At 41.9% G+C, this 13,041-nt stretch overlaps 1 protein-coding gene across 2 annotated transcripts in view; it reads right to left on the bottom strand.

Moving 5' to 3' along the window:
• CSGALNACT2 (chondroitin sulfate N-acetylgalactosaminyltransferase 2) overlaps positions 1 to 13,041 on the bottom strand; it is a 46,489-nt gene that overhangs the window by 1,499 nt on the left and 31,949 nt on the right. For both annotated transcript variants that reach the window (XM_045810022.2, XM_087862919.1), the window contains exon 7: positions 10,772 to 10,853. In XM_045810022.2, the coding sequence (XP_045665978.2) occupies positions 10,772 to 10,853 (82 nt within the window). The remainder of the gene's footprint in view (positions 1 to 10,771; positions 10,854 to 13,041) is intronic.

Here is a 13,041-nt window from a genome sequence, read left to right as displayed (position 1 = left end):
GAAGAAATGGTCAAGCATGTGCTGCTCAATAAAGAACTTGAAAAAAACAAACAAACCACAAAAAAACAAGTAGACCTGGCAACATAAATGTCACTTGTAACCTTACCTACTAGAACAATTCTGATGGAGTGATGGGGCAAACAGCTAACTGGACTGGGTGAACACATGAAATGGGAGATAGAGTTGAGACTATTTTCAAATTGACTTAGGGTGAACAACAAACTTTCTAAAGAAGCATAGAGAACACAAACCATTGGGAATTTGTTGAAAAATTACCAAGATTTTAAAAAACTGAGAACAAATTAATTCTTCAATTAAGAACTAGGTTTCCAAATTATGTCTTCTGTCAAATAATTATATGCCACTTAGTTTCATACTCACAGGATGACAATAATCCTGAGATCTCTGAAAAGTATTACCTTAAATAGTCACAAGCTTTACTAAACACTATGTCTAAAACATACTGGTTTTTCTTCTTTGTAGATATAAGCTCTTCAAATATTAGAGATGGTGTAGATACTTAAAATAAATGGGGGACTTCCAGTTTCTGGTCCAGCATATACAGAGCTTTGAAGTCATAACATCCTAACAACAAGTAAAACTGAAGAAACTGAAAAATAAATCTTCTCAGATCCCTCAGAGAAATAAGGTCACAGAGCAAACTGCCACCTCCAAATTGAAGAGACAGGCAGGTAAAACAGAATTACAACTATTAGAACAGAAACCCACCAGTAGAAATCTCCAGGGAAACCATACTGGGGTAGGGAAAAAAAATCTGAACTATAGATGATGAATGGCTACAGGCTCAGGGGACCAAGTCTGAGAGTTGAAAACTCTGGTGGGGGGACTAGTCATAGGAGGGTCCCTACATTTGTGTGAGTTTTACCTTTAGGAGCTCTAGCAGGTTCTCACTGTGAATAGTGGAGCAAAATCCTCTAGTGCTTTCAGCAGGGGCAGTGGGAACGTAATCATTCTGAAACACGACAGAGCACTTCATTCCTCTTAACAAGGCTTGCCTTCAGGAGAAACTATTTTACTAGAGTCAAACTTACCTGGGAGAAGGACATACCCAACTCCAACCCGCTCTAGCCATTCTTTCCCACCTAAGGTTGGGGGCAATGTCTGATAAACACTTGTGAAGTTAAGGGTCTTGATACATAATCTCATTAAAGGACTGACACCTAATCACAGGACTATAGAATGCTTCCTCTTTCCCCACACCTCATCACCTATTCTTAAAGGCCTGTGAGCTGCGGTTTCCTTTGCCCAATACATCATACTCAGCTATAAAGAAAAAAATGAGGCATGCTAAAAGACAAAAAACAGATTGAAGACACAGAGCAAGCATCAGAACCAGACTTAGATATGGCAGGGGTATTGAAATTATCAGCTTGGGAATTTAAAACAACTATAATTGATCTGCTAAGGGCTCTAACAGAAAAAGTAGACAATAAGCAAGAACAGATGGGTAATGTAAGCAGGGAGTGACAGATTCTAAGAAAGAATAAAAACGAAATGCTAAAGATAAACAACGTAACGAAGAAAAAAATGCCTTTGTATTGGCTGAGGAAAGAATCTCTGAGCTTGAGGACATGTCAATAGAAACTTCCAAAACTGAAAAGGCAGAAACAAAGAGGACTTGGGCGGGGGGGTGGGGGGGGGGAGAAGTCAGATCAGAACAGAATTTCTAAGAACCGTATACAAAAGGTATAACATATGTGTAATGGGAATATCAGAAGGAGAGGAAAGAGAGAAAGGAACAGAAGCTCCAAAGTGAAAAGAGGCCAAATTCCAAACAAGTGCTGCTGAGAGGCCAGGGGCTCCCTTTCTCATCTAGCCCATAGTCATAAGGTAGAGGATACACCCCAGAAGGGACTGGGACCCCTGACCCTCCACCCCATGTCCTACTCATAACACAGGGGTGTCACTCTGAGAGAAGTGTGCCACCGTTTCCACCCCCAGCTCCAGAGGTGGCTCAGTGACTTTTCCCAGGGGAGGAGGCAGTGCATAAGAACAAACTGCTTCAAAGCTCTTCCCGAAGGAACTGACTTTATTTGAAATAAGTGTACAGAAGTTCAAGCCTAAGGGGGCTCTTGAAAATAACGGAGATTTTGGTGGTAAGCAATTAAGAGACGGCTGATAGCTCCATTAGAGCAGTAAGCTAAAATGTAGGCCGGAGAGAAACAGGGAAAGAGATAAGAAGAACCCTCCTGAGGTCTGAATAAAACTCAAAGATGTGCCTCAAGAACTACCTTGCAAAAGGGTTCAATATAATTGGGTCAGACTATGAAGCAATTTATGCCCCAGAGCATTGTCAAAAACAAGAGAGCAATGAGTGGAGCCTAACAGGTGGGAGTGTTACCAACAGAGGCACAGAGACAGTAAAAGACAACCCCACCAGAGGCGCCTGGGTGGCTCAGTCGGTTTAGCACCTGACTTTAGCTCAGGTTGTGATCCTGGGGTCCTGGGATCAATCCCGGAGTTGGACCCCACACTCAGCAGGGAGTCTGCTTCTCCCTTTCCCTCTGTCCCTCCTTCTGCTCTCTTTCTCTCAAATAAAATTTTTTTTTTAATTTTAAAGAGAGCCCTACTAAATCCATGTTATCCCAGAGTGACTGTGCACATGCCCTAAGAAATGACATGAGAGGCTTCATATTGCTGGGGAATGGGGAGATAAAATTTACTAAAAGAGTAAAGCCAAGTCAAAAAACAGAACAAAAAAACAAGTCCTGGAGTCAGGGGGGAATCAATATCCAGACTTGCCACAATACATCACCTGAAATGTCTAGTTTTCAAGAAAGAAATTATGAGGCATGTAAAGAAATAGAAAAGTGCGACCAGAAAAAGTAGGCAACAGAAACTGTTTGTGAGAGGGCCCAGATGTCGGTTTTTACAAAAATTTCAAAATCATTATAAATATGTTCAAAGAATTAAAAGAGGTCAGAGGAGTTAAGATGGCGGAGGAGTAGGGGACCCCTTTTTCAGCCGGTCCCCTGAGTCGAGCTGGATAGGTACCAGACCAGCCTAAATAACCACGGAATCAGCCTGAGACGCAGGATGATGCATCTGGATCTCTACAAATGAACACCTCCAGCGCTGAGTATTGAGGTACGAAGAGGGGAGCTGTAAACCGTGCACGGATATCGGAAGATAAACGGAAGGGGGAGGGAGCTGCCGCGTTTGGGCTCCGGGAAGCGGCAGCCACCTGCACGGGGGAGCGGGCGGACTCACAGAGGGCACCCGCGAGAGAGCGGACTGAGACCGGTGAGCCGTGAACGCGCGCCACCAGGCATCTCCCGGAACACCGGAATCCCGGTGTGCTCACGGGATCCAGACTGAGACCGGGAACTCCCGGAGTGCGCGCGGGGCGGCTGGCGGCTGGCGGGCCACCTGCACGGGGGAGCGGGCGGACTCGCGGTCGGCACCCGCGAAACAGCAGACGGAGACCCTGAACCGGGTGCGCGCCACCAGGCTTCTCACGAAACTCCGGAATCGAGGTGTGCTCACCGGGCATAGACTGAGACCGGGAGACCCGGGAGCGCGCGGGGCGGCCGGTGGCTGGCGGCATTAGAAACACAAAGGACAGAGACGCGCCGGCCCTGGAAGTGAGGGCAGGGACGCCGGGTGTGGGGCGCACATCCTGGGACGCTGCAGGGTTGAGCAGCACCAACAGTAATAGAGTTAAAGTGGCCAGAACATCAGTGGAGAACGGGCCGCAATCCCTCTGTTCTGCGACAATGCAGCCTCTGCTGCTCTGACCCTCAGAAGAGGCATAGCCGGCCGCCAGGGAAAGCCGCCAGAGAACAAAAGCCTGGAAATACCGGCTCAGAGAGTGCCCATCCCCATCCTCCCTTGCAGGGGACACGGAGACTCTACCCAAACAGGGTTGCCTGAGTATCGGCGCGGCAGGCCCCTCCCCCAGAAGGCAGGCTGAAAAATCAAGAAGCCCACAACCCGGGCGCCTGGGTGGCGCAGTCATTGAGCGCCTGCCTTCGGCTTAGGGCGTGATCCCGGCGTTCCGGAAAGGAGTCCCTCATCGGGCTCCTCCGCTGGGAGCCTGCTTCTTCCTCTCTCACTCCCCTGCTTCTGTTCCGTTCTTGCTGACTGTCTGTCTCCCTCTCTCAGATAAGTAAATAAATAAAATCTTTAAAGAAGAAGCCCACATCTCTAAGATCCCTATAAAACAAGGGGCACGGCCTGGGACCCAGTCAATAATTTGGGCTCTGGACAACCCCGCAACCTCTCCTCATTAGAATGACAAGAAGGAGAAGCCCCCCCCAAGCAAAGAAAAGACAGTGAGTCTGTGGCCTCTGCCACAGAAATAACGGATATGGATGTAACCAAATTATCAGAAATGGAATTCAGAGTAACAATGGTTAAGATAATGAGTAGACTTGAAAAAAGTATTCAGGAAAATATTACTGAGAATACAGAATCCCTAAGGGCGGAAATGAGAGCGAATTTGACAGAAATTAAAAATTCTATGAGCCAAATGCAGGCAAAACTAGAGGCTCTGACGGCCAGGGTCACGGAAGCGGAGGAAAGGGTTAGTGAATTGGAGGATGGGTTAATAGAGGAAAAAATAAAAACAGAAGATGGTCTTAAAAAAATCCACGCCCACGAATGTTGGCTACGGGAGATTACTGACTCAACGAAACGATCCAATGTTAGAATCATCGGCATCCCCGAGGGGGTGGAGAAAAACAGAGGTCTAGAAGAGATATTTGAACAAATTGTAGCTGAAAACTTCCCTAATCTAGCAAGGGAAACAAAAATTCGTGTCCAAGAGGCAGAGAGGACCCCTCCCAAGCTCAACCATGACAGACCTACACCACGTCACGTCATAGTGCAATTCGCAAGTATGAGATCCAAGGATACAGTATTGAAAGCGGCCAGGGCAAAGAAATTTCTCACGTACCAAGGCAAAGGCATCAGAATTACATCAGACCTGTCTACACAGACCTGGAATGAGAGAAAGGGCTGGGGGAACATTTTTAAAGCTCTTTCAGAGAAAAACATGCAGCCAAGGATCCTTTATCCAGCAAGGCTGTCATTCAGAATTGATGGAGAAATAAAGACATTTCAGAATCGACAGTCACTAGCCAATTTCGTAACCACGAAACCAGCCCTACAGGAGGTATTACGGGGGGGTTCTATAAAAGTAAAAAGGCCCCAAGAGTGATACAAAACAGAAAGTCACAGCCAATACAAACAAAGACTTTACTGACAACATGGCAGAATTAAAAGCATATCTCTCAGTACTCAGCCTGATCATTAATGGTTTAAATTCTTGCTTCAACGCCACAGGGTTGCAGATTGGATAAAAAGAAATGACCCATCCATTTGCTGTCTACAAGAGACTCATTTCGAACCCAAAGATGCATTCAGACTGAGAGTAAGGGGATGGAGTACCATCTTTCACGCAAATGGACCTCAAAAGAAAGCTGGGGTAGCAATTCTCATATCAGATAAATTGGATTTTAAACTACAGACTATAGTTAGAGATGCAGAAGGGCACTATATTATTCTTAAAGGAAGTATTCAACAAGTGGATATGACAATTATAAATATATATGCCCCCAACAGGGGAGCAGCAAGATACACAAGCCAACTCTTAACCAGAATAAAGAGACATATAGATAAAAATACATTAATAGTAGGGGACCTCAACACTCCACTCTCAGAAATAGACAGAACACCCTGGCAAAAACTAAGCAAAGAATCAAAGGCTTTGAATGCCAAACTCGACGAGTTGGACCTCTTAGATATATATAGAACACTACACCCCAGAACCAAAGAATACTCATTCTATTCTAATGCCCATGGAACATTTTCAAGAATAGACCATGTTCTGGGACACAAAACAGGTCTCAGCCGATACCAAAAGATTGAAATTATCCCCTGCATATTCTCAGACCACAACGCTCTGAAATTGGAACTCAACCACAAGGAAAAATTTGGAAGAAACTCAAACACTTGGAGACTAAGAACCATCCTGCTCAGGAATGACTCGATAAACCAGGAAATCAAAAATCAAATTAAACAATTTATGGAGACCAATGAGAATGAAAATACAACAGTCCAAAACCTATGGGATACTGCAAAGGCAGTCCTAAGGGGGAAATACATAGCCATCCAAGCCTCACTCAAAAGAATAGAAAAATCTAAAATGCAGTTTTTATATTCTCACCTCAAGAAGCTGGAACAGCAACAGAGGGACAGGCCTAATCCACGCACAAGGAAGCAGTTGACCAAAATTAAAGCTGAAATCAATCAAGCAGAAACCAGAAGTACAGTAGAGCAGATCAACAGGACTAGAAGCTGGTTCTTGGAGAGAATCAATAAAATTGACAGACCACTGGCAAGACTTATCCAAAAGAAAAGAGAAAGGACCCAGATTATTAAAATTATGAATGAAAAAGGAGAGGTCACGACGAACACCATTGAAATTGGAAGGATTATTAGAAATTTTTATCAATAGCTATATGCCAATAAACTAAGCAATCTGGAAGAGATGGAATCCTTCCTGGAAACCTATAAACTACCAAGATTGAAAAAGGAAGAAATTGATTTCTTAAACAGGCCAATTAATTATGAAGAAATTGAGTCAGTGATAAACAACCTTCCAAATAACAAAACTCCAGGCCCGGACGGTTTTCCTGGGGAATTCTACCAAACATTCAAAGAAGAAATAATACCTATTCTCCTAAAGCTATTTCAAAAAATAGAAACAGAAGGAAAGCTACCAAACTCATTCTATGAGGCCAATATTACCTTGATCCCCAAACCAGGCAAAGACCCCATCAAAAAGGAGAATTACAGACCGATTTCCCTAATGAATATGGACGCCAAAATCCTCAACAAGATACTTGCTAATAGAATCCAACAGTTCATTAAAAGGATTATCCACCACGATCAAGTGGGATTCATACCTGGGATGCAAGCGTGGTTCAATATTCGCAAATCAATCAGCGTGATACATCATATCAACAAGAAAAGACTCAAGAACCATATGATCCTCTCAATCGATGCCGAAAAAGCATTTGACAAAATACAGCATCCTTTCCTGATTAAAACCCTTCAGAGTGTAGGAATAGAAGGTACATTTCTCAATCTCATAAAAGCCATCTATGAAAAGCCTACTGCAAATATTATTCTCAATGGGGAAAAGCTGGAAGCCTTTCCCTTAAGATCAGGAACACGACAAGGATGCCCACTCTCGCCACTATTATTCAACATAGTACTAGAAGTCCTTGCAACAGCAATCAGACAACAAAAAGGGATCAAAGGTATTCAAATCGGCAAAGAAGAAGTCAAAATGTCTCTCTTCGCAGACGACATGATACTCTATATGGAAAACCCAAAAGAAGCCACTCCCAAACTATTAGAAGTTATAGAGCAATTCAGTAACGTGGCGGGATACAAAATCAATGCTCAGAAATCAGTTGCATTTCTGTACACGAATAACGAGAACGAAGAAAGAGAAATCAGGGAATCCATCCCATTTACAATAGCACCAAAAACCATACGTTACCTTGGAATTAACTTAACCAGAGACGTAAAGGACCTTTATTCTAGAAACTATAAACCACTCTTAAAAGACATTGAGGAAGACATAAAAAGATGGAAAGATATTCCATGCTCATGGATCGGAAGAATTAACATAGTTAAAATGTCCATGCTACCCAGAGCAATCTACACTTTCAATGCTATCCCGATCAAAATACCGAGAATGTTTTTCAAAGAACTGGAACAAATAGTCCTTAAATTTGTATGGAACCAGAAAAGACCCCGAATCTCCAAAGAACTGTTGAAAAGGAAAAACAAAGCTGGGGGCATCACAATGCCGGATTTCGAGCTGTACTACAAAGCTGTGATCACAAAGACAGCATGGTACTGGCACAAAAACAGACACATAGACCAATGGAACAGAATAGAGAGCCCAGAAATGGACCCTCAGCTCTTTGGGCAACTAATATTTGATAAAGCAGGAAAAAACATCCGGTGGGAAAAAGACAGTCTCTTCAATAAATGGTGCTGGGAAAATTGGACAGCTACATGCAAAAGAATGAAACTTGACCACTATCTCACACCATACACAAAAATAAACTCCAAATGGATGAAAGACCTCGATGTGAGACAGGAATCCATCAAAATTCTAGAGGAGAACATAGGCAACAACCTCTACTACATCGGCCAAAGCAACCTTTTTCATGACACATCCCCAAAGGCAAGAGAAACAAAAGATAAAATGAATTTATGGGACTTCATCAAGATTAAAAGTTTCTGCACATCCAAGGAAACAGTCAGAAAAACTAAGAGGCAGCCCACGGAATGGGAGAATATATTTGCAAATGACACTACAGATAAAGGACTGGTATCCAAGATCTACAAAGAACTTCTCAAACTCAATACACGAGAAACAAATAAACAAATCAAAAAATGGGCAGAAGATATGAACAGACACTTTTCCAATGAAGACATACAAATGGCTAACAGACACATGAAAAAATGTTCAAAATCATTAGCCATCAAGGAAATTCAAATCAAAACCACGCTGAGATACCACCTTACGCCAGTTAGAATGGCAAAAATAGACAAGGCAAGAAAGAACAATTGTTGGAGAGGATGTGGAGAAAGGGGATCCCTCCTACATTGTTGGTGGGAATGCAAGTTGGTACAGCCACTCTGGAAAACCGTGTGGAGGTCCCTTAAAAAGTTAAAAATTGAGCTACCCTATGATCCAGCCATTGCACTACTGGGTGTTTACCCCAAAGATACAGACGTAGTGAAGAGAAGGGCCATATGCACCCCAATGTTCATAGCAGCAATGTCCACAATAGCTAAATCGTGGAAGGAGCCGAGATGCCCTGCAACAGATGACTGGATTAAGAAGTTGTGGTCCATATATACAATGGAATATTACTCAGCAATCAGAAAGAATGAGTTCTCAACATTTGCTACAACATGGACGGCACTGGAGGAGATAATGCTTAGTGAAATAAGTCAAACAGAGAAAGACAACTATCATATGATTTCTCTCATCTATGGAACATAAGAACTAGAATGATCAGTAGGGGAAGAAAGGGATAAAGAAAGGGGGGGTAATCAGAAGGGGGAATGAAACATGAGAGACTATGGACTATGAGAAACAAACTGAGGGCTACAGAGGGGAGGGGGGTGGGGGAATGGGATAGACCGGTGATGGGTAGTAAGGAGGGCACATATTGCATGGTGCACTGGGTGTTATACACAACTAATGAATCATCAAGCCTTACATCGAAAACCGGGGATGTACTGTATGGTGACTAACATAATATAATAAAAAATCATTATTAAAAAAAAAAAAAAGAATTAAAAGAAATCATGCTTAAAGACGTAACAGAGGCAAGATGACAATGTCTCATCAAATAGAGAATATTAATGAAGAGACAGAAACTATATATAAAAAGAACCAAATGGAAATTCTGGAGTTAAAAAGGATAACACAAATGAAAACTTCATTAGAGTAGTTCAATAGTAGATCTGAACTAACAAAGAATCAGCAAACTTGAAGACAGATCAATTGAGATTATGCAATCCAAAGAACAGAGAGAAAAAAATAATGAAAAATGGAAGAGTCTCAGAGAAATGTGGGACACCATTAGCTATACCAACACATACCAAATAGGAGTATGAGGAGAAAATAATGAGAAAGGAGCAGTGAGAAATAACACAGGTTAGAAAGCGGTGATGTATCCTTGCTGTTTTATTAAGCCAGAAATCAGGGGAAAGGACATTAGTTTCACTTAATAGTCCTTTTATTCCTATTTGCTGTTTCCATGATTCAAATGTTACAGTGATAAAAAGACAAAGTGCAGGAATTTCCAAAATAAATAGCTGATTATAAAAAATGAATATAAGATGGACCTAAAAAGTACACATAACATATTCTACTATAAAATATAAAAAATATATACAAATATATACATATGTATATATAGATATGTGTGTATGTATATGTGTGTGTATACACACATACACACAAGCTATTATAAATATATAAAATATATTCTTATATGCTGTGGAAATGTAGCCACCGACTGATCAGGAGACACAGAATCAGGTTTCAGCCTGCTTTCTTAAACTGTACTCTGACAATGTATTTTTTGCTGGGTAAGGCTGAAGCTAGAGTGGGGCAGGAGGCTTAGACCGGATTCTTCAGGGTCATTTTGGCTTCAAGGAGTGGATGAATAAGCCAGTGACTCCAAGTCCCCCACTCTAACTTCAACCACAGCTAGAAAGATCAGCTGTCTTTTCATTTGTTTTAAATACTAGGATTTTCATAACAGTTCAATAGACAATTAAGGGGGTTTCATCTCTAAATAAATAAATGCAAAAGCCCTTGGACAAGATAACCTAACATTACTTCCAGATGTAATAATCCATGAGCACAAAACCAAAGTTATGTAGAGATCTTTCGTAACAGTATTCAAAACAACTGCAAATACTGGTAACAAGCCAAACAGATGTTTTTAAAAACTCGTGTTTTGATTTTAAAGAAACAAGTAAATATTCTATTTTACTTTTATTTTTTTATGATTTCATTTTTGCTACGTAGGCACATTAATTATAAACTTACTTTGCCTTTCACATCTCCAGATGCCTATTTTTAGCTAATCTCATTCATAATTTAATAGGAAAACATTTGATTCTGAGACCTTTGAGAAAAATGCCATAAGGTACTACAGTTGTATGTACAGCCCTCTCCTTAAATGTAAGGTATACTTACCAATGGTCAGGAAATCTGATCGATACTGACAAGTCATTCCAAACCCAAAATCTCGCCAAAAGCCAGAATCCTTTTTGTGAACCTTCAGTTAAAAAAAATAAATTCAATTTAATCCCTTAAGAACTAGAAGAAGTTTCAACCAACAATGAAAAAAATTAAAATACTTTCCAAATAATAATTTTCCTGGTCATTTATGTGACTGACAACGGATCACATGCATTCACATGATTAAATCCTTACAAAACCAACAAAAATACAGTACTGTCAGCAAAGGGTTCTTGTCACATTCAATTTAACTGAATTTAAGCCCTGTACAAGGTGCAAGCAGAAGTTACTAATAATCAAACAGTACGGTGCCTGAGCTCAAGGAGCTTATATTCATTCTGGGAGAATAAGAGTTGCACAAACACATACTATAAAACACTATAATTACTTCTACATAGACCTTATTTGGTGCCTACCCAGCATTCATTCCCTTGCCCCTTACCTGACTGTGTACAGTTCTGCTCTGCTAATTACCTGCCCCATGTAGCTCATGAGCTTCAGGGAAGCTCCTTCCACCTGCAGCTTTAGACTGGATCATGACTACTCTATACCAGTGGCACAGTGTCACTCGCTTATTGCAGGAATTGATTCACTAACGGGACTTAGACAAAATTCAGGCCAGCAGGGTAAAAGGGGAGGGTTATTGGGAACTCTGGAAAACAAAGTTGTTTCATTCCTCTGAGAGAGCTACTAGAAAAGACACTAGCTTTTTTTGGATGGTGTAGGGCAGGAGTCAGCAAACTACAGCCTCCAGGCTAAATCTGGCCTGCCGCCTGTTTTTGAAAATAATTTTATTAGAATACAGCCACACTCATTTGTTTATAAACTGTCTATGTGTATTTCATGGTACAGTGGCATAGCTGAGTAGTTGCAATAGGGATTTAACTATGTGGCCCGCAAAGCCAAAATATTTTCTGTGTGGCTCTTTACAGAATAAGTTTGCCAACTCCTGATGTAGGGTGTAGATGTGAAGCTTGGAACTGCTACAGTCCTTTTCCACCATAAGGGAAACAGGCTTTAAAATGAAACTGTCACCACTGAAGTCCAAACAGAAAGAAAAAGAAAATGAGGGCTTCGATGATATACAGCCCCAGAAACAAGTAAAAGTTGAGGACTGATAAACCTTATTTTATTCATGTACTGAGCAAGTGTTTTAATCCAACAGACATAGTACTGAGAGCTGGGACAAAGAAGTGAATAGAGATGACAAAGTCTCTGCCATCACAGAGCCTCTGTTTTGATGGAAAAATCGCAAATAAATAAATACATATCTCTGGTGATAATATATGCCAGGAAGAAAAATGTAGTAGGACAAGGGGAGAGCATGAGAGAAAGCCTATTTTGGATATAATGGCCACACGGGGTTTCTCTGAGGAGATAATGTTTGAGCAGGGACCCTAATGAAATACTGAAGCGAGCTGTGAAATATCTAAAGGGGATATCTAAAGGGCAAAGAGGGTAGCATGTGTGATGGCTATGAGGCAGGAAGGGAATGAGCAGGGCAAGAGCAGAGAAAACAAGGGCAAGAGCAGAGGAATGAAGTCCTGTGGAAAAGAAAGGGCTATTAACATTTTAAAAAGATAATTGGTATTACAGTATTTTTGTATGCATATGGAAATGATCTAGAAGAAGCATAACGTTAGGATACGAGAGCATGAAGGATGGCTGAAGGGGAGTGCTTGTTTAGGCACAAGGGATGACAGACTGGCCTTACGAAGGGACCTGTGCAGTTCCTCCACTGGGAATGGAGAGAGGCTGATGGGTCTCATGAGAGAATAAGGAAGTGCAATGTCTGAAACTTATGTGGAGAGTGACTAGTGGTGAGGGGTGCTGCGAGGCATGAGAAGGACGACAGTGTGGCTGGCGTGCAGGATGCACAGCAGGTAGACTATGGTCAAGCACAGATGTCAGGGCAGCTGTGGAACCCTGAGGCCTGTGATCATGTTTTTAAAGCAGTGGCCCTATAGTGGGGCTGTGTGTTTCTTACCCTCCCCATTCCACTGCTCAGAGACCTGGGTAACAGTTGCCTTAACCAGGCTGGGGTTCCAAGAGAAAACACTAGATGGGGTGAGGGAAGAAGGTGAGTATAGCAATGAGGCTGTGGATAATGACTGACTATAGAGCTGGAGTTGGGTAAGGAGAGACATGAGGAGGATGACAGAAAAGAGAGAGTTACCTCATCCAAAGTACAAGGTTCTAAGACAGCCTCCCCTAAGAAATGGAAG

This window comes from Ursus americanus, chromosome 6 (genome assembly GCF_024610735.1).
Source record: "Ursus americanus isolate L20-20 chromosome 6, mUrsAme1.1.p, whole genome shotgun sequence".
Taxonomy (NCBI): Eukaryota; Metazoa; Chordata; class Mammalia; order Carnivora; family Ursidae; genus Ursus; species Ursus americanus.
Note: the sequence above shows the minus strand (reverse complement) of the source record. Positions and strands in the feature narration are given on the sequence as shown.